The sequence below is a fragment of the Triturus cristatus genome, chromosome 10, assembly GCF_964204655.1.
Source record: "Triturus cristatus chromosome 10, aTriCri1.1, whole genome shotgun sequence".
Taxonomy (NCBI): Eukaryota; Metazoa; Chordata; class Amphibia; order Caudata; family Salamandridae; genus Triturus; species Triturus cristatus.
Genome location: NC_140593.1, coordinates 41,991,384 through 42,018,484, shown reverse-complemented (window position 1 = coordinate 42,018,484; position 27,101 = coordinate 41,991,384). Strand labels below are relative to the sequence as shown.

The window sequence follows — 27,101 nt, the reverse complement described above, 5'->3', positions numbered from 1 at the left end:
AGAACTTCCAAAAGAAAGCTATTGAACAGAAAACTCATGTTCCAACATGGGCTGAAAGGGAGGGAATTTATACCGCTGGCAAGGCTCATGCTGCAATGTTCCTGGACTTTGTAAAGAAAGGGAAGATCTGCATTCATAGATTAAAAACAGAATACAATAACATATTTATTGGTTCCAGTGAATGTGAACATAACTTCCTAATCTTGGGAGGTTGGGGACTAAAAGGGGGAACTGATTCTGTATTTCCTGGGATTTATTATGTGTGTGGTAATAATGCTTATTTTAAGCTACCTGCACAATGGTATGGAAGCTGCTATCGGGGATTGTATTTCTGAAAACCAACCATATAAAAAGAATCACTGGAAGCAATGAAAACTCAAATGAACTAACACGAACAAAGAGAGCTAGTTTTTCAGAAATTGTAGGTGATATATTTAGTGCACTAATACCTTCAATGGGAGTCATTCTAAATTCACGAATAATTTGTCAGTTATCAACAGTAGTTGATCGTCTATCGACTGATACTGCTGGTGGTTTCTTGATGATCAATACAGAAATGGTTGCGATCAGATCAATGGTTTTACAAAATCGTCTTGCACTTGATATCCTATTAGCAAAAGAGGGCGGAGTCTGTGGAATATTGAAAGTTCAACATTGTTGCACTTACATTCCTGACAAAAGTAAAGAAATGAAAGGGTTCATGAAATTTTGAAACCACTGGAGGTTGGCAGTGTGTGGGAGAGAATAACAAAAAGTATAACTTCAATAGGGACTTGGTTTACTAATATAGGGAAAAGTCTTTTTGGTCAGATAATTCTGCTCCTAGTAGGTGTGACAATAATAGCATTAACAATAATGATTTGGTGTAAGTGTTGTAGAAGAAGAAGGAAATATGAAGTAAATGAAAAGGGAATGAAAAGAAAGAGGGAAAATGACGAAATAGAGATGGAAGAAATGAATGGCAAACTTTATAAAGACATGAAATATTTTGAGAAGGAAAAGTGGAAATGGAAATGGAGCTTAGGGAATACTGAAAGTTGGTATCTGTTTTAGGGTGGGTAGTTTAGAGAGGGGATTGATGGAGCAAGGACTCTTTTATGTGAGACTTGCTCAAATTCAATTCACTCGTTTAACATATTAACATGAGTTATTAATTATGTTTCGTGATTAATCCTTGCAACTTACAGCTACATAAATAAGACAGAGAAGCTTGCCTATGTGTTTTCTAACCATTAATACGGATAGCGGACTAAAAGTGTGGTTCTAACAGGGAAAACTTTACTGCGCATTAGTCAATTACATCTACGTAATGTGATGTTTAACAAGCTTTGGAGGGAATTTCTCGCGCATGAGCAAAATGCACTAACATGGCGTCTTCAAGACCCACATGCATGGCATCTACTTTGCTATTTAGAAAACGCTTCATTTACTAAGAGCTAATGCAGGGAAAGTATTGCATACATAAAGGGGGATACAATAGATGTAGGTGGTATACAGTGAAATCATTTATTTCTTGAAGTAATATTTTCGCTCTCCAGCTTTTATTAGTTCGTATTTTGGGCCTTCTTGCCACAACCCGAGTGATTGAAAGACAGCCTTCTGCGAATGTGGGGCCGCTATTTCCCCGGGAAGAATGATCCCATGATTGGATCACAGCCAAGGCCAACGACTGCTAAACCCTGGGAAACTCGGATGTCCGAACTGAAGTGGCTAAAGTCATATGAACATTATTGATAAAATTGTATCAACTATGAGTAAACTCTGGTAGGAAATAAAATAAAATGCATATTAATAAAGGGAGGGGTTTGGGAACAAAGAAAGTGCTATGCCATCATGGTGTGATGACCAAGACGCCCCTTGCCTGTCCAATCAGAGTTCATATTTTTATGATATTGCAACTTTAGGGGTTGGTTCATGAATCCCAAAAGGTATAACTAAGGTAGTTTATTTAGTTGGGTGTGTGTGATCCTGAGAGAATGCTGAGAGGAAAGATGCTGACAAATGTTATCGATGATGCTGAGATTCTGAAGAAGATTCAATAGAGAATTACCAATTAAAAGCAATTGATTAGAAAGAAGATCGCGGAAGAATCTCGAGGAGGAAGAGAGTGTCAGAGAGGGGTGCGACTTGTTCGGCGGTCTAGTGAGGTTCACTATCCTGTCCTGATTCCTGTCTTGAAGTCTTTGTCCTTGATCTTTCCCGGGGCCCATTACCAGCCCTTTGGCCAGGGGGTTGGTCTTCACACCATCTGTGGTAACTATAAATTCATACATTTTCCTGATGTACTGCTGTCTCTATCCTCTCCTTTCTAAGCAACGTCAATCTTTTGAATTTGTGAGAGTATTTGAGTTGATTGATTCTTCCTCCCTAATGATTGATGGTGTCCGTGGTGTATTTGAATGGTTCACTCACACTTAAAGATTAGATAAAGGTTTTGAAAACTTCCTGAGTCTGTGTTTATTATTATAGATACATTATTTGCAAGAGAGGTTAAGTGCATCGTCACCATCAACTAGTTCCAACTAATTTGGTCCATCAACCAAATGGAAAGAACTTATTGATCAGTGATAATAAATAGGGTGAAATACGAATTCCTGCAGTACTGATCAATTCATGAAATAATAAACAAACAGAACCCCCCCAGCGGCTAACCAGATGAATTTGAGTGTAGGTGTGATTGATGGGCCCAGTTGATTATATGGTATTGGAATATCTGTTGTTGGTGCGCCGTTGGATCATACCCATGTGACCATGATGCTTCCCACTGTGCCCATGTGATCAAAATGGTTCTCACTGTGCCCCTGGGACAGGACTGTTTCTCACTGACCCAAGTAGCAGATGGTTTTCATTGTACCCATGTGACCACGCTGCTGCTCACTGTGCCCATGTGACCATGATGGTTTTCACTGTACCCATGTGGCAGATGCTTCTCACTGTGCCCATGTGACCATGATAGTTCTCACTGTACCCATGTGACCATGATGCTTCTCACTGTGCCCATGTGACCATGATGGTTCTCACTGTAACCATGTGGCAGATGTTTTTTACTGTACCCATGTGACTGGGTTGGTTCTCACTGTGCCCATATGACCACGATGGTTCTCACTGACACCATTCGCATCTCGACTGACTCCACCGACGCATTCAACACCGCCGAATACCTGCACTTCCAGATCCACACCGACCCCAAGACTACCCTCAGAGGCACCCTCATCTACAGACCCCCGGGACCACGCGCACAGTTCTGCGAAGACATCACGGACTTCATCAGCCCTCACGCCCTCCCCTCCGCCGACTACATCCTCCTCGGGGACCTCAACTTCCACCTGGAGAACAACAACGACCGCAACACGACCACCCTGCTGGACAACCTCGCCAACCTCGGACTCCAGCAACTGGTCAACACCCCCACCCACCACGCCGGCCACACGCTCGACCCCCTCTTCTCATCCAGCAAGCACGTCACCTTCAGCCACTGCACCGGACTCCACTGGACTGACCACAGCTGCGTCCACTTCAGCTTCAAGAAGAACACGGTCCAGCACCACCCGAAGCAGGTTCCCCACAGAAACTGGAGCAAGATCACCGTCGACCAGCTCACCACCTCCCTCAGCCAGAACCCACCGGTCAGGACAACGGACCCTAACACAGCAGCCCTCGACCTCACGCAATGGCTGACCTCCTGTGCCAACGACCTCGCCCCACTGAAGAACCCACTCACCAGGCCCAGAAGCAAGAAGGCCCCCTGGTTCACCGACGAACTCAAGGACTCCAAGAAGGCCTGCCGCACCTTCGAGAAGGCCTGGCGCCTCGACAAGACCACCGACAACATGACCGCCCTCAAACTCGCCACCCGCAGACATCATCAGCTCATCCGCACCACCAAGAAGAAATCTTTGAAGGAACGACTGGACAAGAACGCCCATGACAGCAAGGAGCTCTTCAACATCGTCAAGGAGTTCTCCAACCCCAGCGCCGGCAACAACGACATCACTCCCTCGCAGGACCTCTGCGACTCCCTCGCCTCGTACTTCCACCGCAAGATCGCCGACATCCACAACAGTTTCGGCGCTCCACCCCCGCACCCATCGACCGAACCTACACACCCCGCCGCTATCCTCCAGACATGGACCAAAGTGGCCACCGAAGACACGACACGCATGATGAACACCATCCACTCCGGATCTCCGACCGACCCATGCCCCCACCATGTCTTCAACAAGGCCGCCTCTACCATCGCACCTCACCTCCGAGACATCCTCAACGCCTCCTTCGACACAGCCACCTTCCCGGAGAGCTGGAAGCACGCCGAGCTCAGCGCACTACTGAAAAAACCAACAGCGGACCCGACCGACCTCAAGAACTTCCGCCCAATCTCGCTCCTTCCATTCCCTGCCAAAGTCATCGAGAAGGTAGTCAACAAGCAGCTGGCCGCCTTCCTCGAGACGAACGGATCCCTCGACCCATCGCAATCCGGATTCAGAGCCAACCACAGTACCGAGACCGCCCTCATCGCAGCCACCGACGACATCCGAGCCCTGCTCGACAAAGGTGAAACAGCGGCACTCATCCTCCTTGACCTCTCCGCAGCATTTGACACTGTCTGCCACCGCACCCTAGTCCAACGCCTCAATGACACCGGCATCCAGGGGACTGCTCTGGAATGGATCATCTCATTCCTCTCCGGCAGAACACAGAGAGTACGCCTCCCTCCGTTCCGCTCTGAGGCCACCGAAGTCATCTGCGGCGTCCCGCAAGGATCGTCGCTCAGCCCCACTCTCTTCAACATCTACATGAAACCCCTCGCTGCCATCGCACGCCAACACAACCTCAACATCATTTCCTACGCCGATGACACCCAGCTGATTCTCTCCCTCACCAGAGACCCCGAAACCGCCAAAGCCGACCTACACGAAGGGATGAAAGATGTCGCCGAATGGATGAACATCAGCCGCCTGAAGTTGAACACGGACAAGACAGAAGTCCTCATCCTGGGACCGTCGCCCTCCGCATGGGACGACTCCTGGTGGCCCCCGGCCCTGGGCACCGCACCCAAGCCAACGGACCACGCACGCAACCTGGGCGTCATCCTGGACTCCTCCCTATCGATGACCAGACAAGTCAACGCTGTCTCCTCATCTTGCTTCCACAACCTCCGCATGCTCCGCAAGATCTTCAGATGGATCCCGACCGAGACCAGGAAGACTGTCACCCAGGCCCTCGTCACCAGCAGACTAGACTACGGAAACACCCTCTACGCCGGCACAACAGCCAAGCTTCTGAAAAGACTTCAGCGTATCCAGAACGCCTCCGCCCGTCTCATCCTGGACGCCCCCCGACGCAGCCACATCTCGAGCCACCTGAGAGACCTGCACTGGCTCCCTGTCAACAAGAGGATCACGTTCAGACTCCTCACCCACGCACACAAATCCCTCCACGACCTGGGCCCAAGGTACCTCAACGACCGCCTGACTTTCTACACGCCCACCCGACAGCTACGATCCGCAAACCTCGCCCTCGCCGTCGTCCCTCGCATCCAGAGAGCCACCGCCGGAGGAAGATCCTTCTCCTACCTAGCGGCCAAGACATGGAACTCCCTGCCCGTCCACCTGCGGCTGACCCAGGACCACTTCGCCTTCAGGAAACAGCTCAAGACCTGGCTGTTCGAGCAGTAGCAGACCCCCTCCCCCAAGCGCCTTGAGACCCATCCGGGTGAGTAGTGCGCGCTATAAATTCCATGATTGATTGATTGATTGACTGTACCCATGTGACCACGATGGTTCTCACTGTGCCCATGTTGCAGATGGTTTTTACTGTACCCATGTGACCGGGTTGGTTCTCACTGTGCCCTTGTGACCAGGGATGTTTCTCACTGACCCAAGCAGCAGATGGTTTTCACTGTACCCATGTGACCATGCTGCTTCTTACTGTGCCCAAGTGACCATGATGGTTCTCACTGTACCCATGTGACCATGATGCCTCTCACTGTGCCCATGTGACCATGATGGTTTTCACTGTACCCATGTGGCAGATGCTTCTCACTGTGCCCAAGTGACCATGATGAATCTCACTGTACCCATGTGACCATGATGCTTCTCACTGTGCCCATGTGACCATGATGGTTCTCACTGTGCCCATGTGACTGATGCTTATCACTGTGCCCATGTGACTGATGTTTCTCATTTTGCACATGTGACTGATGGTTCTCACTGTACCCATGTGACCAATGGTTCTCACTGTGCCCATGTGACTGATGGTTCTCACTGTGCCCATGTGACTGATGGTCACACCGTGCCTATGTGACCACAATGATTCTCACTGTGCCCATGTGACCCCGATGCTTCTCACTGTGCCCATGTGACCACGATGGTTCTCACTGTACCATTGTGACCACAAAGGATCATACTGTACCCATGTGACCGATGGTTCTCACTGTGCCCATGTGACCACGATGGTCCTCACTCTACCCATGAGACTGCTATGGTTCTCACTGTGCTCTTGTGAATGGGATGGGTCTCCCTGTGCCCATGTGACTGATGGTTCTCACTGTGCCCATGTGACTGATGGTTCTCACTGTGCTCATGTGACTGCGATGGTTCTCACTGTGCCCATGTTACCGGTGGTTCTCAATGTACCCATGAGACCACAATGGTTCTCTCTGTGCCCATGGGATTGCCTAGGCACACCCTGTTTGTGTGCCTACTCAGATACTCACTGTGCATGACATTGGAGGCGTAGAAGTCAGGATCATGCGGGTCGACAGTCGCAGGTTGACGGCAGAATCGCTGGATGTTCTCCTCCAGGTACCAGCTCAAGTTCTCATCAAAGACCGAGAACAGCAAGAACCTCTCCTTGTCTGAAATGAGCTGTAAGAGAAAGTGGAAGCTGTTATGTCCATCGGGGAGCAGTGAAACTGTGAGGACGCAACCATAGGCATGCAGGTCTAGCATGAAAAGGGGATCTTTCTGATTGGAATGGGGCTGCTGAAACAGAGTGGACGATTATAAGGACTGAAAAACTTTCAGTGCACTGTGCGGGGAATCCTATCCCCCAAACGGCTGACTCAAATCTCAATCGGTTCGAGGACTTTCATGGCAGGAAAGTCCCTGGCGCATGCTTCGGTGACGTGGGCCCTCCTGGCCTGTCATGAAATCACTGATCTGTTGGCCCCAATCCCCACAACCCTTGTGTGAATCTCTGTTTTTTAAGTAGAGCTGCTTTTTAGGTATAGCCTACTACAAAGCGCATGCGCAGTCTCTTGTGAGGCACATTGCGGCTTACCAATTACATAGAGAGGGTTGGAGTCTGCCCATTGGTTACCATTGTTTGGCTGTCCTTGGCACTCCCATTTGCCTGCTTCTTATTCGTTTCCCAGCGAGTCACTTTGTGTTTGTCCCTCCCATGGAGCATTGCCTCTTAACGATCTCTAAATGGTAGCATTGCTGCTTCCACTGATTGCTTTTCAAGCACTACTTTTTTCTTCTGTGTAAAGCACTCTATTACCGTGTGTTTTCGGGTTGTCTCTCTCCAGTACACCAGTCCCACAGCAGTCCATGTTGCTCTCTGTTGCCCGATGGCTTCTACCTGCCCACCTCCCTCTTGCACTCCCCTGTGTGCTTCTCCCCATTGCTTCCCCCATCATGTCTTCCGTCTTGCTTTCCCCAACCCCCCTTGTTGCTTTTGATACCCCCCTCCAGTGTTGCTTACGCATCCCCTCCAACCCTTCCATCCCACTGCTTTCGAGTGCCCTCCCTTGCGCTTCTGCATTCCCCCGCCCTCCACCTGTCAGATTTTTGTAGCTTGTCTGAAAGAGTTAGTCTCGCGACAAGGGAGGAGGGAAGGTTCATGTAAATCTATGAACGATACGACTGCTGGAGAATTATGGTTCCAGGTAAGTGAATCTTTTCTCATGCAAAACTGCATCTTTCAAAGAGTCACATCTGAGAATGAAGTCTAGCAAAGCAATGAAAAACATTCTGTGAAAGCCTAGGCAGAGCAAGGTTAATCGTAATGAAACAAGTTATCTAGCACAGCCTGTCCTGTTGCCGTCCTGGGGCCACATTACACATGCAGCGCATTTTCCTTCATTGCACCGTGTGCACCTTAAAGAAATTGTGCCCGGTGCAATGAAGGAAAACGTGCTCCATTATTGGTAATGCGCTGCCCCAGGGCAGCCGCAATCTTGTGCTGCCCTGGGGCAATGCATTCACGTGAAATACGGAGCGGCTGCTTTGAAGCCGCTCCACGTTTCACGGTTCAGGTGGCAACCTGCCTGCACTTTTAAAGGTGAATAGAGATCCCCTTACAGGCGAGTGCCTATGGTTTTATAGGTTGGAAATTGGGTGAATGTTTATTCGCTCATTTCACTGCTTATTTTTAGGTAACGGATTGTCGTCATTTTCTTTTGAAGCTAATTTAGAATTCAGCCCTTTACCACGGGTAAGAGTTTTTTCAATTTGACTAATATATAAAATTGACCACCTGTGCAACATACATATTTACTGGGTGTTTGAACCCTTCTTTCAGAAATTCCTGACAACAGCTTCTCGCCTTTTTTCAAATTATGAAGGCCTTCAACCTTGAGCCTCCCTGACTGTCAGTACCCTCCCCACTATAGGGTAAGTTGAACTTACACTCACAGCTGGTGACTTTCAGCGTTAAACCAGTGTGCCCGTATGTATTTAAATATTCCTCATTTCTTGTCCCCACAGTGCCCGGCTGGGCCCTATTTGAGTACTATTCTTTCTTTTTACTCCCACACGGTGCACACCACATTATCTGACAGTCATCCCCGGGTATGATTAGCGACTGAATATCTACCTTTTTCATGCTTTTCTCTCATTTTTCTCCACCACCCCATTACTGGTACTATAGTTATCATTTTTTAGGTGCCCTTTCATTGATAGGTCCTGATGAGACCCCACATTGTTAAGTGGGTCAAAACGTTGTCAACTAAGTGAAGTGAACCATTTGTCAGCCACTATTATTGTATTAGTAGGCTGCGAGCACATATTATGTATTGATTTAATGATCGCTTTTGTACATTTTTGATGAAACCTTGTTTTTATGTCACAAAGAGTCACAACCTTGAAATATAGGTTTCACAATCACTTCGGGCACCAGGCACTGGATTTAAAATAATGTGATGACCTTATATAAAACACCGTATTTTCATACAAAATTCGTGTTATCTGCCTTTTGTCTTTCAGACAGCTCTTTGCCTTCGATTATTGTGATTGAACTATTATATAGTAAGTATCATTTGTTGATTGTCCACAGGAACCGCTGTTGTCTGTTAAACCAATAATCCTTGGGATCACACGTGATAAGGCCCTGATAATCCATGGGATCGCATGAGATAAAGCCCCGATAATCCATGGGATCGCATGTGATAAAGCCCCGATAATCCAAGGGATCGCCTGTGATAAGGACCAATAATCCATGGGATCGCATGTGAATAGGCACTGATAATCTATGGGATGGCATGTTATAAGGCCCCGATAATCTATGGGATGGCATGTGATAAGGCTCTGAAAATCTATGGGATCGCATGTGATAAGGCTGCAATAATCGATGGGATCGCATGTGATAAATCGCCGGTAATCTATGGGATTGCATTTGATTAGGCCCTGATAATCTATCGATTTGCATGTGATAAGGCCCGATAATCTATGGGATCGCTTTTGATAATTGTATACAACAAGAGGGGACGGAAGGCCTTTTTCCACTCGACAAGGAGTAGGGAGGTCCAGCATAAAAGGGAGGCCTAAGGACTGAAAATGGAAAAAAGATTAATGCTGTTCCTCAGTGGTAGGTTTTGTATGGAGTCACAATTCACTAGATCCCAATGATTCCCTGAGAGGCTCATGGGTGGAAATCCATATGTTGGATTTGAATGCCCTCACACACCCTTTCAGGTGTCATGCTTCATCATTTGGGCTGCTCCTCGTGGGGTCGGCGGTGCAATACCCCACGGGCTCCCTATAATAGGGGCACTTTGTCGGAGATCTTCTATCCAACTGTCGTATGGTGAAGTGCAGGTATGGGGACAGAACTGTGTAGATGTAGTGTAGTGATTAAAATAGGGTTGGTGAGTACCTAGAAGAGCAATTTTGTTCTGGGGGTCTCCCACCCTAAGTAAAAACAGTGAAAACAAGGCACTGGCCTGAGTATTATGTCTCGTGTAGTAGTGTCCTTGTTTAAATCGGGTCGGTCAACATGTTTCTTCGCTGTGAGTTTAATCAACTATGCGATTCGTCAGGACCAAGGTAAATAAATTACTACAACAAAAAAAGATATGGCATAAATTTTTGCTCACAACATTTGTGTCTAATACTAAATGTACCTGAATACAATCTGGAAATACCTGTTGTGGGAGACAAAATTGTAGAGGTATCATTCCTGGTGATGTAGTTTATCACAGGCAAACACGTATTGGTATCATGACTAAAAAAAAAAAAACTAATGTTATATGTGAAGTGAACGCCGCGGCGTTGAGAGGACAATTAAAAGAAGGTATAAAACAATAAAGTGGTGCAATCCCACAGTGAGCTATAGTGGCTATTGGCCCCTGTGGAGAAACATTTATTATAATCAGAAATACATCATCCTTGACTCACCCAATATAGTATGGTCCCCAGGCATCAACAGTACCCGGTGGAATTCACACACAAGGCATAGCTCCTGTGTGTGGCAGACTAGTAAAGGGAAACAAAACAATGTATGCATTGCATAGAACTAACTCTGTTACTGTGTTTCAAGACTCATCCTTTTGACAACGTCAGCTATCTGATTTATATAGGACCAGTGAGCCAAATGGAAGGGTCCCTTGTTCTATCAGTCACTCTATATTGGTCTTATCTGATGTATTCCCCTATGTATGGGATCTCAGTTCAAGCCAGAGTTATTTATGATGGTGTAATGGTGGTTGGAGCGATGTTGTGAAATCAAGGAGTAGGTAAATTTTACAAACTTCACTCATTAAACCGTTGTGGTGATGCGAGTGTGATGGATCACCATCTATTGTTAAGCGTCAGATGTACACCGGTATGCGGTAGATGGCCATTGATGGTTGTTAGAGCTTAAACACACTATGAAGGCGGGATCTAACGGGGATAGGTGGAGCATTCCTCGTATAGTCGTTCTAAAATACGGCTTGTATGAAGCCTGGGGAGAGAGTATGTATCCCAATGAAAATGGTGATGATGATGAAAGTTATTAGATCTTGGCAGTGCCCTTGTCGATGTGTAATAAGTCTAAATGTTATCGTATTCATGCCCTGCTTAGTACGGAAATAAAAAGGTGGGCTTGGCGATGGTAAAATGTATTAGCTACGCTCGGTTATTGATCTCCTAGTCATGGTGTTTAAAAAGGTCACTCCTGGTGCGGCGATATGATGCCTGACTCAAAATGCTGAAAGAGCGGGGGAGGGGGGGGGGGGGTTGTAAGGATGTCACCCTAGGTAATCAATACTATGGTGTACGCTTAGCGTGAGAAATTAACGAATTAATAGCCGTGGAAACCCCAACCCTGTTGTTTCTTTTTACTCACGGTTAAAGCGTTGTGCGCATTACTCTCGACCTGCCCAATCCTCCAGGTCCGGGAGGTAGCTAGGCAACCGAACACTCAGGGTTTTAACCCATCGCGGCCATTCGCATAGCCAATCGAGTGTGGCCCCGATCACGTGACTCCCACAGAGTAGTTCCGGTATAGGGACGGTGGCCATTAGTAAGTGGTGTTTACGAGTGTCTCGCAAATAGGGCGGAAGGTGGAAATATAGAGGTTAAAAAGGATATCACAACCATTCATGTCAAATAAGTGTTTTGAAAATCATATCTAAAAAGGTGTGATATGGCGAAATTAATGCTTATTAAAAGTAGGCTTGAATACTGTACTGCGCAATCGAAGTTGTGAAATATTAGTTGGGCACAATATTAATGTTGTTAATGTTAGTAGGCGTACAATAGAGGCAAAGTGCGAGTCCCCTATTAGCGTTGATGTTAAAGACATATCGGCTCTCAAACCCAATAAGTACACGGGGTGGTGTATGTTGTTAAGGGGGCAAGGAATGCATTATGAGTCTCTGGAGTCATCCGATCTACTAGTTCATTGGGGTAAATAATTATGCTTAGGTTTGTATGGCACTCCATGGTATATCTTCATTGAGCCCTTGATCATATGTAGACAAGCGGTGTATCCATCTTTGTTCTTTGGCAAAAAGATTTCTCTTCGAGATGTTAGGGGTTGCGTCTAGGATTACCCATGTTATGGAATCTGGTGAGTGCGATTTTTCAAGGTAGTGTGCACACATTTTGGTGTTGGTTTTGTGGCAGCGGAAATTGCTACGGTGTTCAGAGATTCGCAGTTTGATTGGGCGGGTTGTCATGCCCACATAGTATAGGTCACAGGGGCATGTGAGTAGGTATATGCAGTTGGCAGTATTGCAATTAGTGTTTGAAAACATTTCCCACACGAAGGTTTCATTGAGTGTGATGGTCTTATGGACAGAAGTGAAAGTGCACGCAGTGCATGAGCCACAGGGATAGTGGCCAGTAACAGCTGGTAGGTGCCACAGTGTGCCCTGTTTATTGGTGACTTTTGTTTTAGGTCTCGTGTGAATGAGCATGTCTTTAAGGTTTTTTGAACGCTTAAAAGTAAAGCGAGGTTGGTCGAGGTTAAGGGACCCTGTATTAAGTATGCTCCAATGTTTTTTCAATACTCTGGTTAGTTGGTTTGAAACTGGAGTAAATGTTGTGACACAGGTAAGTATGTCAGTTTCATTCTTTACTTTATGTTCAAGTAGGCTTATCCTGTTGTTGTTGCGTGCTCTTTTTCTAGATAGGGCGATGCTCCTAGGGGGGTAGTTCCTTGCTGCCAGATTCTTTTGAAGGGCGGCTGATTCTGTTTTGTAATCAACCACTGAACTTCAATTTTTCCGTACTCTTAAAAACTGACCAAATGTTTCCTTCAATGATTTCGATGATGGCTGCTAAATAGAAGGAGACTGTTACGGTCAGTACTTTTTTTGTACCTCGTTGTAGTCACTTGGCCCCCCTCGATTTTGATGGTAAGGTCTAGAAATCATATCTGGTTGGGAGATGAAGAAATGGTGAAATTCAAGTAAGGGTTGAGGTTGTTAATCCAGCTGAAAAAGTTATTATAACTCTCGCTGTTCCCCTTCCAGAAGATCAAGATATCATCGATGAAACGTTTCCATAACAGGATGTTATTTTGGTATTGGTTGGACTCATGATGGATGTGTCGTTGTTCAAAGGCTGCCATGTAGAGGCAGGCCAGACTCTGTGCAAAGGTACTTCCCATGGAAGTACCCTGTGTCTGGTGATACAATTGGCCTTTGAACTCGAAACAATTCTCCGTTAAGGCCAGAGTTGCACACTCCATAATGAAACTTGGGGGTGTGGGTGACTCCCATGTGATTGCATTGAGATCCTCCTCAATCACAGCTAGAGTGGCCCTTTGTGGAATGTTGGTGTATAGGGCTTCCACATCTAGAGCGATGAGGAAGTTAATCTCATCGGATTGTGGAAACTGGGCAAGTAGGCGTAGTACATCAGTTGTATACTGAAGGTATGAGGGTATCAGTTTTACCAAAGGTTGTAAGAAGTGATCACAAAATTGTGATAGCGGTTCCAGAACGGAATCGATACCCGAAACAATTGGTCTGGCCGGTACTGGACTTATTCCTTTGTGGATTAAGGAAGGAAGCTTCCTTCTTGCTAAGCAAACCTTGGCTTTCTGCCGAGTACACAACCCCCGTGATGGTTGTAGTAAGTCTCTCAGTGGGGTTCTTGCTAATCGGGGTGTAGTATTTGCGATCACTAAGTTGTCTCAGGCATTCTATGTCATAGTCAGATGTTGCCATTATCACAGTGGCCCCACCCTTGTCAGACTGTTTGATTGTAATCGATGAGTCATTGGCCAATGACTCTACAGCCTGTGTCTCTTTTTTGGACAGATTGTTCATCGCTTGTGATAAGGCACCGCTAATCTATGGGATTGCATGTGATAAGGGCCCAATAATCCATGGGATCGCATGTGATAAGGCCTTGATAATCCATGGGATCACATGTGATAATGCCCCGATAATCTATGGGATTGCATGTCATAAAACTCTGATAATTGATGGAATCAAATGTGATAAAGCCCTGATAATATATGGGATTGCATGTGATAAAGCCCCAATAATCTATGGGATTGCATGTGATAAAGCTGCTATAATCTACCGGATCACACGTGATAAAGCCCCCGATAATCTATGGGATTTCATGTGATAAGGCCTCAATAATCTATGGTTCGCATGTGATATGGCCCTGATAATCTATAGGATAGCATGTGATAACTCGGTGATAATCTATGGAATTGAATGTGATAAGGCCCCATGATCTACGGGATCACATGTGATAAGGCCTCAATAACCTATGGTTCGCATGTGATATGGCCCTGATAATCTATAGGATAGCATGTGATAAGGCCCCAATAATCCATGGGATCGCATGTGATAAGGCCTTGATAATCCATGGGATCGCATGTGATAATGCCCTGATAATCTATGGGATCCCATGTGATAAAGCCCGATAATCCATGGGATCACATGTGATAAAGCCCCAATAATCTATGGGATTATATGTCATAAGGCTCTGATAATCGATGGAATCACATGTGATAAAGCCCTGATAATATATGGGATTGCATGTGATAAAGCCCCAATAATCTATGGGATTGCATGTGATAAAGCTGCTATAATCTACTGGAGCACACGTGATAAGGCCCCCGATAATCTATGGGATTGCATGTGATAAAGTTGCAATAATCTATGGGATCACATGTGATAAGGCCTCAATAATCTATGGTTTGCATGTGATAAAGCTGTGATAATCTATAGGATAGCATGTGATAAGGCTGTGATAATCTATGGAATTGAATGTGATAAGGCACGATGATCTATGGGGTCACATGTGATAAGGCCCTTATAATCCATGGGATCACATGTGATGAAGCCCCGATTATCTATGGATTCTCATGCGATAAATCCCTGATAATCAATGGAAACACATGTAATAAGGTCACAATAATCTATGGGATCGTATGTGATAAAGTCACGATAATCTATGGGATCCCATGTAATTAGGCCCGATGATCTATGGGATCACATGTGATAAGGCCCGATAATCTATATATCCATGTGTGATAAAGCCCCAATAATCTATGGGATCGCATGTGATAAGGCCCTGATAATCCAAGGGATCCCAGGTGATAAAGCCCGATAATCAATGCAATCGCATGTGATAAGGCTCATGTAATCAATGGGATCGCACGTGATAAGGCCCTGATAATCTATGGGATCCCATGTGATAATGCCCTGATAGTCAATGGAATCGCATGTGATAAGGTCCCGGGACAAGACAAAGTTCTCCGTTTGACAACCCACATATGGGCACTATACGTAAAGGGTTCACTAATTCTGATCTGGATGGAGCAGAATTTGCTGAAATATGGAACTCCCCTCTGCCTAGCCCCGGTGCTGAAATCAGCTGCTGTGCTCCACGGAGACATCTCTGCTCCATAGTGCAAGGGTGTCTCCGTGAGTCAAGCATAGATGTTGTACTGGAAGACTATGCTTAGACTAATTTTCAACATTTCTCACTTTGTATGTGTGCTGTACAGTGAAGCACACATGCGAAGTCGGAAAATAAAGGAGAAAAAAAACATTTCTCCTTTATAGCGCCTGCTTGAAGGGTGCGCTATTTTATGATGCTAAACCCGGTCTACTTTATGTAGTAAATTGTGTTTAGCATCAGAAACCTTGGGTGATTGCATCGAAAATATGCTCTGCTTCACCCTACTTTCGCGAAAGTAAATTGGACAAAATTAATTTGCGCCGATTTTCGTCACTTTGTGATGCAAACACGGCATAAAATCCAACAGTTCTATGACCGCACTAACTCGTCTGAGGCACAGGACAGTATCCAGTGTCCTTGGGTGGAAAGGAAAATCCTATGAATGTCTTTGAAGCATAGGAGGGATGCTACAAAGTCCCAGCACAGAGGATCCTTTCACCTCTGGGATGAGGCATGCTGACTGCACCTGCAGCACTGCAATGGTATCTGCTGCCACTCAACCCTATACATAGTGGAATGGTCCTTGGGTTATCACTGTCCAGCTTTGATGCAGAGTGGCTCATTTCCTTGAGGCTGCCTTCACACAGGCTTCAGTCCAGTGGCCTTACTTTCTGATTTTTCATGGTCTGGTGCCAGCGCCCTTCGACAGCAAGAAGCATTTAATCTTCTTCAAAGTCGAAGCAGCAAAGCTTCATTCCAGACCCCAGATCTGGTCCTGTTCTTGAGGAGTAAAAGCAACAAGCAGAACCCTGTCCTTGGTAAACAACTCTCCAGATAGGTGCAGAAAACATCCTTCTGAAGTGCAGACCGTGATCAACTACTGGTTGGATTTGGCGATATTTTTTTAATTTGGAGGCTCTGGGTGGCAGCCAATATCCACTGAAGCACAAGTATTTGCTAATATGCGACTACGTGCCCCCCATCCAAAAAGGTTGGATCTTCCTGGTTTAAAACTCCTCTCTTCATTCTGGGATCTCTCCTTTTATCCAGAGTTTTTTAAAAGGGCAGAGAATGAGCTGGAAAGAAAAGATCAGGCTACATTTATGATGTTGAGTGAAACCTTATGCCCTCAGTCAACCTCTCAAGTTGCTAGGCTACATTTAGCACAACACAAAGGGAAGAAGGAGTGGTCAGTGGTAGGGAATATGCTGACGGGCAGGAGGCAGTGTATATTCACCACACCTGTCGGACATCTACTGGTTCTCTGGTTCAAAGCATGAAGGCGGTCACCTTCGTCTGGTGAAAAAAGCCTGAATGGGATCCACCATCTTTGTAGACGCTTAGGCCCTCGTTACGAGTGGTCTGAGAATCCTCCCAGTAACTTCACTCCCCCCAGAGTTACCGACACCAGCGGTACCAAGAACATGGGAGACCGAGTTCCAGAAGGATTGCTAGTGGAAATGCCTCTTTTCTTCCTGGATTATCACACAAGCAGTTCAGCTGCTCTCAGCCGAAATCCCTTTGTGAAATAAATGAAACCCTAGTTTTTCCATAGAAATTAAGAGGCCGCCTGTTCCTAGGGCCACACTGCAGTCATCCATAAATTTGAAAAACAAAAAAGATCCATAAACTTCAGCAGAAACCCTGAAATCAAAGTTTGGAAGAAGGTTCAATATTCCAAGCCACCAACTCCCAGCTGAACAAAGATGCCAGCTTAAAAAGATGATCCTAGTGCACTATGTTTACCAAAAACAAGCCTTGAAAAACAATTCAGTTTATGTCGCTCCCTATAGTCCTTGAAGATTCCCCAAATCATTCAGTAGGTACTTGATAGAACCCCGTATCTGCGCAGTCCCTACCAATGTGCAGTTGGATCTTGTCGCTCCAGAGAGTCTCCCAGGAGCTCTTTAAGGGGGAGATCCTGGAACCTCCCCAAAGCAGTAAATATGAAAACAAAGCCCTAAGAGGGGTCCTCCATCTAATCCTAAGACTCCTCACTTGGTTCTGACCACCCTCCAGCGCCTTGAAGTCTCTGTCAGTATTTTACTGAAAAACCTAAAGACCATGATCCTTCCCCGTTGAGGATGCGCGTTCCTAAGTCTGGCGTTGTGTACAGAAGTCGACAATGGGACCTCTTTGATACTTGTGGTGAATGTTTTCTGACCTCAGCCTTGAATGAAGAGCTGTCTGTGGTGAGATCACGTGCATTAGTCTGAGATCAAGGGCATTAGTCTGTACGGTTATTCTCAACATGATGATATGGCTAGAAGTTGTTTTCTCATTCTGTGGTAAACTTCAACGTTCCCAAAGTATGCCTGTTCTTGTACCTATCGTAACACAGGATGCTACTGGGGATTTCAGGACTGGCTGGTTAAAGGGGGCAATGCCTCACGTTTGCATCTGTGTTTACAGTATTCCAAACAACTACCCATGCATTACTGAGACGTTCACCTCACTTGCTCAGATTCCCTAAGTAATACCGAAAAGCCTGTAACACACACAGTAATGGGGAAGTTCCAGAGTGTAGGAAAGTGCCCTTTTCGTATGGTCCCCCCACGTTTTGAGCCTGTGCTGATGCTTATGACACTGAAAGTGCACTGGAGCCTGCTTCCCAGACCCCAGTGCCAATTGGTTCTCCCAATAGGCAAGGACTTTAACCCCAGTCCCTAGTAAAGTAATACCAATGGTACCCATGGCATGGGTGTTAAAGGTGTCACCAGGGCCTGAAGCACTATTTGTGCCACTCTGAGTGAACCAAGTAAGCAGATTACAGCTGGCCTGCAGTTGCAGACTGCAGGAACAGTGCAAACTGCTCCAACTCGACTTTGCCCTCACCAGGAGTGGTAAAGTCAAAGCACTATCTTTAATATATGTCAGTCAGCCCTAAAGTAGCCCTCCTAAACCCAGGTGGCAGGGTACAGTATATTGAAGGTATGGACATATAAATGCAAGTGTATATGTCCCTAGAGTAGCCTTCTCCATTAAAGAGTACTATAAGTGATCAGCGGGCCATAGGATAACATGAGCTGGCACCGGGGCACCCATGAGGTCGCCAGCTCCATTGCGGTACCGCCAAACATGGTCATGTTTGGTATCAAACAATGTGCCTCTTCACCCCTGATATGAATCCAATGTCGGCTTTGATGTGGCATGCACCCAGGTGCCGATCTTAGAGTTTACCCTCCTGGTTGACCCAGCCTTTCCTCTGCGCTGGCTGAAAGCCTGCAACTGCCACCGCCAAGACAGGAATGAGACCTCCTGCCAGGCTATGTGAACACTCCCAGGAGTCAGAAGCAAAGTCCTGCCCAAGAAGGAGGTGACATCTCCCTGCCTGGCCGGATGGGTAGTGATGTAGCACATCAAGCCGGTGAGCGTCAAAGCATGCACAGTTTCTGATATGCATGCAGGCTGGCTTCCAAAGGAGGAAGCGGCCCTTCCCCTGTCCCCAGGCACATTTGCACCCGAGCAGGTGGAAAAATTAGTTTGTCACCAGGCATACACCTCCAGAGGGCTAGCCACACCCCTAGGGTTGGCTACCTGGTCTGTAGAGACGAGGAAGGTTTCTGACACTTTTAAAAGTGTCAGGATAGAGGCTTTTGGGTAGAAAAGGTGACACCCACCCACAGATGTGGTCAACTCAGGGGTAGATTTGTCACGGGGGCAAATAGCCCATTGGCCACTTGCACCAACACCCCTAACGCGACTAAATCTAGGATTTCAGGGACAGCCCTGACACCAGAACATCAGACCTGGCAACTAAGTACAAAGAGACCTGACTGCGACTCCAGGACCTGCACAAAGCAAAGGTGAAACAACCTGCACCTGTAGCAACCACCCTGCAACTGCACGACTGCAACTCTTCCCGGACCAAAGACCGGCTCCCCCAGACGGAGGGGCCCCTTTGAGCGCCAAAGGCAACTCCAGACTCCCTTAGACAAGAGGCACAAGTCCCCGGCAGCTTACAGGCAAAGACAGGCTCCTGGAACCAAATAATTGCTAGTCATCGATCCCTTCGAGGGATCACCCAAAGGTAGATGGTCAGTGCATTGTGGGAAACATAGTACTGACCTCCAGTAAGTTTCGGGTAGCTACCATTTCCCCCAGGATCCCCGGACGTCGATGTATCATCTTGCTGACCTTACGGTTACCAAGACTTGTTGGTGACCACCATCTTTACTCGACGCTGCAACAAGAGGGAACAATGCAGCATGTTGAACCGGCCACAGCAGTGGCCCAGTTGTCAACCATTTGCATCCATTTCCTTCCCAGCACCGTCTAAGCGGTAAACTCAGGTGTCCCATTGCTTCCGCTTCCCCACCGAGGACAGAAAGCACAACTCTGCACCCGGGCCTCTTGGGCCACGTAAAATTTAACTGACGGTTGTGGCTTTGTCATGGGACCTGCATCACCTTAACCCTCCACGGGGTCCATATAACACGACCAGCAAGTGACCGATTGTCACTAGTGCTTTTCCTCATTGACCGCAATGGTAAAGTTTTGCAGTTGAGAATTGCACTGTTTTATTGTTTCTTCTAAAATCCATAACTCCGGTTCTCTGCATCCAATTGTGTTTATTTTGGTGTCTAAATTTATTTTTGAAAAAATAATCAGCTTTATTGTTATAAATTGGTGCTGGATTTCCTTTGAGTTGTGTCAATTACTTATTGTCCATGAAATGCTTAACACATGTTCCTCTAGTAAAGCCTGACTGCTCTTTGCAACATTACCAGGACTGAGCCACGGGTTTATTGTAGTGAACCCCAGGACCATCTTTTGGTTATTGTGATAGTATGACACTGTGAGGCCCAACCAGCATATCCACAAAATGCAACACCTTCCTACAGAGAGCACGTTTGTAGCAAATGTAGCCTTTTCATGAGCACCAAATCCCCACTCACAGTTCTCCCCAACACCTTAAGCGATTGAGTGTAGATTGTGTCATGACTCACAGTCACCCTCCTGTTGTGCCCTTCTTCTTTGCAACTTGTAAAGTAAACTGTGGAAGGGGTCCAGGAAGCGGCTCTTTCCTTTTTGGGGTAATAGGGCCAGTGGTTCGGCTCAGGACTCCCCTCTTTCCTTCAGTTTTGTTATGTGACCAGTGATCAGGACCAGGACTCACCTCGTTTCCTCTCCGGTCCAGCGTCTCCTTGTTGCAGATAATCAAGGGTCCGATAAGACCGGATGCCATGTCGCGCTCTGGGTCCAGGGAGCTGTAGTAGAAGCGTGTCAGGCAGCGGGCATCTGACGAGGTGGGTCCATCATCAGGAGTCACTCGCCAGCTGTATGCGAAGGTCTCCTGTGGATGGATGGGCAAGTGCTTCACATCTTTATCTGCTAAAAGCAAAGAGATCATTAGGGTCACTTTATAACCAAATACCTGGGGGTAAACTTCTTCAAATATTACAACAGGCAGATTGGAACACCGAAGTTAAAACGTGTGATAGTTTTGTTTAACAGTCGGTGGTATGCAGATAATAAGCGATCCTTTCCAAGTGCCCAGTCTGTTGGCTTACATTCAGGGCTGGTGCTGGATGAAGACAACTTTAGGCAGCCACCAAGGTGCCACCATGAAGAGGGACGTAGGCCACCTCCAGAAACAGGGAACATCACCCCAGGCCTTTTCCTTGGGTTCTAGGTCAGCCTGTTGTTACTAGGCAGTAAGCCTTGTGTACTGGTGTGTACCACTGCTGTCCCAGGCCAACACTACTGTGGCACTGAGTAAGAAAGTTACTCTCTTTGGTAACCTGGCTCTCCACAGGGCGTGAACTTGAGCAGTCGATGTTTTCTTGCCAGGTATCCCAGAAAGAGAAGTTTAGAAACTCGGAGGCAGAATGAAACAATAAGAAACTCTCTGAGCACTCAATGTTTAGCCAGTACTTCTTCTCAGAGGAGAAAAAGAGTTTTAATGATAGAGAAGTTAAAAATATAACAAACATTAATAACCGAGGGATGAGACACATCTCCAGATGTTTGTAAAATGTTTATGTGCTCAGTTCTAGATTGTCTACAGCAATTGGTCATTGTGATCACCGAGGGAGCATGTCCTGGGCTCCTGGGGCAGGTAGGGGTTACTGTGCAGCACCCTGTCTTGGTCCTCGCACGTACGACTGATGTCCCGGGGCCACCAATACTGTCCAAGAGGACAACCAGGTCACCTCCTTTTCAGCACTTCACTATTTCTAGGCAGCAAGAGTGAGCTGTAAAGGATTATTTATACTCAGATACTATACAATGTAGTAAATAACACCCAGTAAAGGGTTATTTATACTCAGATGCTGTATAATCTAGCAAATAACACTAACAATCAAAATCAATGAACGTTCTGCGTTTTTGGTGGGAAAGAAAAAGCGAGCGCTCATGAAATTAATGGCAGGACATTTTCCCCTGATGAAGAGCTAGTCCTGAACTGCATTCGGATTCCTAGTAAATGCATTGGAAATACTTCAATCATTGTGTGATGTTTCAACATTATGAACATGAATTATTTGAAAATCGAATAAAAGAAGATTTACATTACAAGAACTGATTACTGATTGATTACCTTAAAAGAAATTTTGAAAATGTCATAATTGTTGAGTTTCTAGCCATTCTACTGTGGTCTAACGGAGCACTAGGAGTGGTAAGGGTCATGGACACCTAGCCGTGCCACGATGGTCATACAGAGCTCTAGGAGTGGCATGGTTCATGGTCACCTAGCCATGCCTCGATGGTCTTACGAAGCACTAGGAGTGGCAGGGATCATGGACACCTAGCCATGCCTCGATGGTCTTACAAAGCACTAGTCGGGGCGGGATCATGGACACCTAGCCATACCTCGATTGTCTTACGAAGCACTAGAAGTGGCGGGGATCATGGACACCTAGCCATGCCTCAATGATCTCAAAGAGCTCTAGGAGTGGCATGGGCCATGGTCACTTAGCCTTGTCTCGATGGTCTTACAAAGCACTAGGAGTGGCGAGGATCATGGACACCTAGCCATGCCTCGATGGTTATACAGAGCTCTAGGAGTGGTATGGGCCATGGTCAACTAGCCATGCCCCAATGGTCTTACGAAGCATGAGGAGTGGAGAGGGTCATGGTCATATAGCCATGCCTCAATGGTCTTGCGGAGCACTAGGAATGGGAGGATTATGGACAACTAGCCATGCCTCGATGGTCTTACGAAGCACTAGGAGTGGCTGGGATCATTTACACCTACTCATGCCTCAATGGTCTTACGGAGCACTAGGAGTGGCGAGGATCAAGGACAACTAGCCATGCCTCGATGGTCCTACAGAGCACTAGGAGTGGCAAGGATCATAGCCACCTAGTCATGCCTCAATGGTCTTATGGAACACTAGGAGTAGCGAGGATCATGGACAAATAGCCATGCCTCGATGGTCTTACAAAGCACTAGGAGTGGCGAGGATCATAGGCAACTAGCGATGCCTCGATGGTCTTACGGAGCACTAGGAGTGGCGAGGATCATGGACGCCTAGCCATGCCTCGATGGTCTTACAGAGCTCTAGGAGTGGCGAGGATCATGGACACCTAGCCATGCTTCGATGGTCATACATAGCACTAAGAGTGGCTTGGGCCATGGTCACCTAACCATGCTTCGATGGTCATACAGAGCACTAGGAGTGGCGAGGGTCATAGGCACCTAGCCATGCCTCGGTGGTCTTATGGAGCACTAGGAGTGGTGAGGATCATGGACGCCTAGCCATGCCTCGATGGTCTTACAGAGCACTAGGAGAGGTGAGGGTCATGGACGCCTAGCCATGCCTCGTTGGTCTTACGGATCACTAGGAGTGGCGAGGATCATGGACGCCTAGCCCTGCCTAAATGGTTTTACAGAGCACTAGGAGTGTCGAGGGTCATAGGCACCTAGCCATGCCTCGGTGGTCTTACGGAGCACTAGGAGTGGCGAGGATCATGGACGCCTAACCATGTATCGATGGTCTTCCAGAGCTCTAGGAGTGGCGAGGGTCATGGACACCTAGCCATGCTTCGATGATCATACAGAGCACTAAGAGTGGCATGGGCCATGGTCACCTAGCCATGCTTCGATGGTCATACAGAGCACTAGGAGTGGCGAGGGTCATAGTGCACCTAGCCATGTCTCGATGGTCTTACGGAGCACTAGGAGTGACAAGGATCATGGACGCCTAGCCATGCCTCGATGGTCTGACAGAGCACTAAGAGTGGCGAGGGTCATGGAAACCTAGCCATGCCTCGATGGTCTTACGGAGAGACAAATGCTCTTCAGTGTCCTTGAGGTCTAGTCAGCTAAGGCACTGCCTCTGGCCGTAGCCACAGCCTAGCCACAGTAGTGAATTTGCAGATGTTTGGTGGAGTAGGGGTGGAGGTGCCTGGCAGATGAGCAAAGTTTGTCGTTCTAAGTGAAAAATAGTAGCTTTTTGGTGCTCGGCCCTGTGTGTGATGCAGATCGGCTTTAATTGATTCCTCTTTGCAACACAAAGCCAGTTGAGGAAGACAGAGGCAGGAGGCATGTGATTAAATCTCTTGATTGGGAACAAGGAAGCCCCGAATGGTTGAGCCAATGGGAAAATCAAGCCCTTCACCTGCCAGGAAGCACAGGACAGGCAAGGTTTTTCTTTACTGAATATATGTGTAAGAAATGAGTGTAGAATATAGGTGACCTTCAACAGGCAAGGAAAGTTTGGCTTCTAGGCGGACAAAGAGTTTTCTTCAACTCTTGGAAGCTGGAAAGTGGGCAGAGATGGGGATGGAGAGGGGAGCAGTTCCAGAGGCCAGTGATCCTGTAAGGGGTAAATATTATACATTTTGTCACAAGTCTCTTACCTTTAGATGCTGCCCTTGGGTTGAAAGCCCCGACACTGGCGAGTCCATGGGGGTAGATGTTGTACGGGCGGCTGGCGCGGTTCTTGAACACAATCTGAAATGACACAGAGAGTCACCATTGTCTTCCCGCCACTGCACGTGGGAGCAGAAGAAGCCCTGAAATTACGAAATTCTGTCATATCCTTCATTAGTTTGCTGTATTATGTGAAAAGGGCCCTCCTGTTTTTTTATTTTTTTATTGTGAATATTACTAGTTTTTGTGACCAGATCACTACCAGTATTGTTGCCCATCACAAGGGTACCAGTGCATATTGCCTTCACTTTGAGCACCTCACAAATTTAGACAACTAAATGGTGGGAGGGTTACTCTGACACAAATGTGACATGCTATTTCCACACTACAGAAGAAAACACAAATAAATTAATTAATATCCTGTCTGCTGCATTATAAGTGCACATGATATCCAATAGAACTTATAATATGGTGGACATGATACCCGTCATGTTTGTGATGGAGTAACCCATCCACCGATCTCTAAATCAAGCCCGTAGTCTGCTTTACTGGGCACTGCACTGGGTGGTCCAATCTGAGATTTTGTGTGGCATTGTGGCCCAGAGCTGGCATGGCTGGAGGGATAGAGAAGAGGAGAGATCTGTTGAGATGGATATTTTCTTATTATCCCATGTCCGTGAGTACGTAGACACGCAGTCCACACACCTTAGCGCGTGTGTAGGTACTATTTTTTCATTGTTTTCACTTTCCACATGGCACTACTCACTTTGCCACTCACCACTTTCACCGGTCCTGAAGAAAGCCCCCCCTACATTCCCCTGCGGGCTGAAACATGTAGACCCATCACATAGACAACTATAAGATAATTCATTCTTTTTTTAGTTGCATCACAAATAATTTTTTATCATATTCTGAGCCGCCATTAAGAAAATTAGAGAGGCAAGGATTCTCAGAGATATTTTTAATTCACATCACATCTTTACACCACACCAGCTCCGCTGTAATCAGGCGTCGTAGCACAACCGGGGGGGCATTCGGCCACCCGGTTGGGACCCCAATGATGAAGCATGACACCAACCAGGTTGGTGTGTGAGGGGTCTTTTAACAAACCCAGTGGGTTCCAAAACACTGCCTACTAGTGATTGTACCACACATAATTTGGGTTCGTCCATCATTGTTTAACAACAGTTATATGGGAAATACCCATGTTCTTAGCGAAAGTGTATATGCTCCTGGGTGCTCCTAATGTTGACTGGTAGTAAGTTCTAGAGCTTGGTGGCACGTACTGAGAAAGCAGTGCCGCCTACGGATTTCTTATGGCACGGTAGGATGATGATAAATTGTGCAAACTTGGAGCACAGTGTTCTGTTTGGTTTGTATTGCTTGAATTTAACTTGTACATATAGTGGCCCTTTTCCTTAGAGGTTCTGTGAACAATGCAAACTGCCTTGAACTTTGCCCTTTTAGCTATAGGTAGCCAGTGGAGTGACTACAGGACTGGAGTCAGGCGTTCTCATGGGTGAGGGCGGAGAAGAAGCTTTGCAGAAGCATTGTGAATCGTTGTATTTGCGTACGAAGATGCTACGCAGTGTTTTCCTTGCGTAGAAGGCACTCTGTGACATTGTAAGCATGAGATATCAAGGATAGGTCTGTATCCATGGTTACTCCTAGATTTCTAACTTCTCTTGATGTTATTGGAGGAGCTTGAAGTTCCTCAGGCCGTACGGCGGTCAGCTGGTACATTTGCCATTGTCCGCAGGTCATCATCTCTGTCTTTGTGGCATTGACCTTAAATGGTTACTCATCATCCATGTGTTTATGGCACTGAGGCAGTCATTGAATTTTTTTAAATTTTTTCATTTTATGAACTGTAGAGGTCTTCGGGGCTATTCAATTTTTTAAATGATTTGAGTGTCATCTGTATAGTTATAACAGGTGCGGTTTTATGATTTAATGAGATTTGGTTAGGGGGATAAGGTGTATGTTTAATGAAACAGGGGGGTATGATGGACCCCTGAGTGTTGTGTGCGAGGAGTGTTGTGAAAGGCGATAGGTAGACTACATTTTGTCTGTCCGTGAGATAAGTAGCAATCCATTTCAGAGCATTGCCACAGGTTCTGGGCTTCTGGAACTTTGCAGTAGCATGTGGAGGTGAGAGTGTCAAATGCAGCTGATAAATATAGAAGGAACAAGGTAGCTACTTCATTTTTGTTCAGTGTGAGTTTTAGATCAGCGCAGAAGGATTGATGGCTGTCTCTGGGCCTCTGCCTAGTCTGAAACTGAACTATTGATCTTCAAGAAAGTTGAGTAAACGCTGCTCTCTCAAAATACGGTCCATTTGATATAGGTCTGTAGTTTAATGGATCAGATGGGTTGAGGATTTCTTTTTGAGGAAAGGTCTGATGTAGGAGGTTTTAAGCTCCGGTGGGACTTGTTGAGTAGGCATCTGGCTACCTCTTCTGCACAGGTTGAGTAAAGGATAGCTTTAAAGATTCTTGGTGGTGCTGGTTCTGATGGTGATCCTGATGGTCTGACTGAAATGATAATATAAAGGAAATCTTTTTGTGACAGGGTATTGGAGGTAGTCTGTGGTATACTGTGGTGTCCACGTCATGCAATGTTTGGGTATTTTCCGGTGTTGTAGATCAATTAATTGGAGGTTTTGTAACAAAAGTCTTGGTATTGTGGTGTTTCTGTGTCTGGGC

The 27,101-nt window shown here is 46.4% G+C and overlaps 1 protein-coding gene across 1 annotated transcript in view; it reads right to left on the bottom strand.

Moving 5' to 3' along the window:
• F8 (coagulation factor VIII) overlaps positions 1-27,101 on the bottom strand; it is a 589,495-nt gene that overhangs the window by 233,745 nt on the left and 328,649 nt on the right. The window contains exons 10-12 of the mRNA XM_085630970.1: positions 24,384-24,477; positions 20,698-20,912; positions 6,716-6,866 (exon numbers count right to left, since the gene is read on the bottom strand). Of these exons, the coding sequence (XP_085487096.1) occupies positions 6,716-6,866; positions 20,698-20,912; positions 24,384-24,477 (460 nt within the window). The remainder of the gene's footprint in view (positions 1-6,715; positions 6,867-20,697; positions 20,913-24,383; positions 24,478-27,101) is intronic.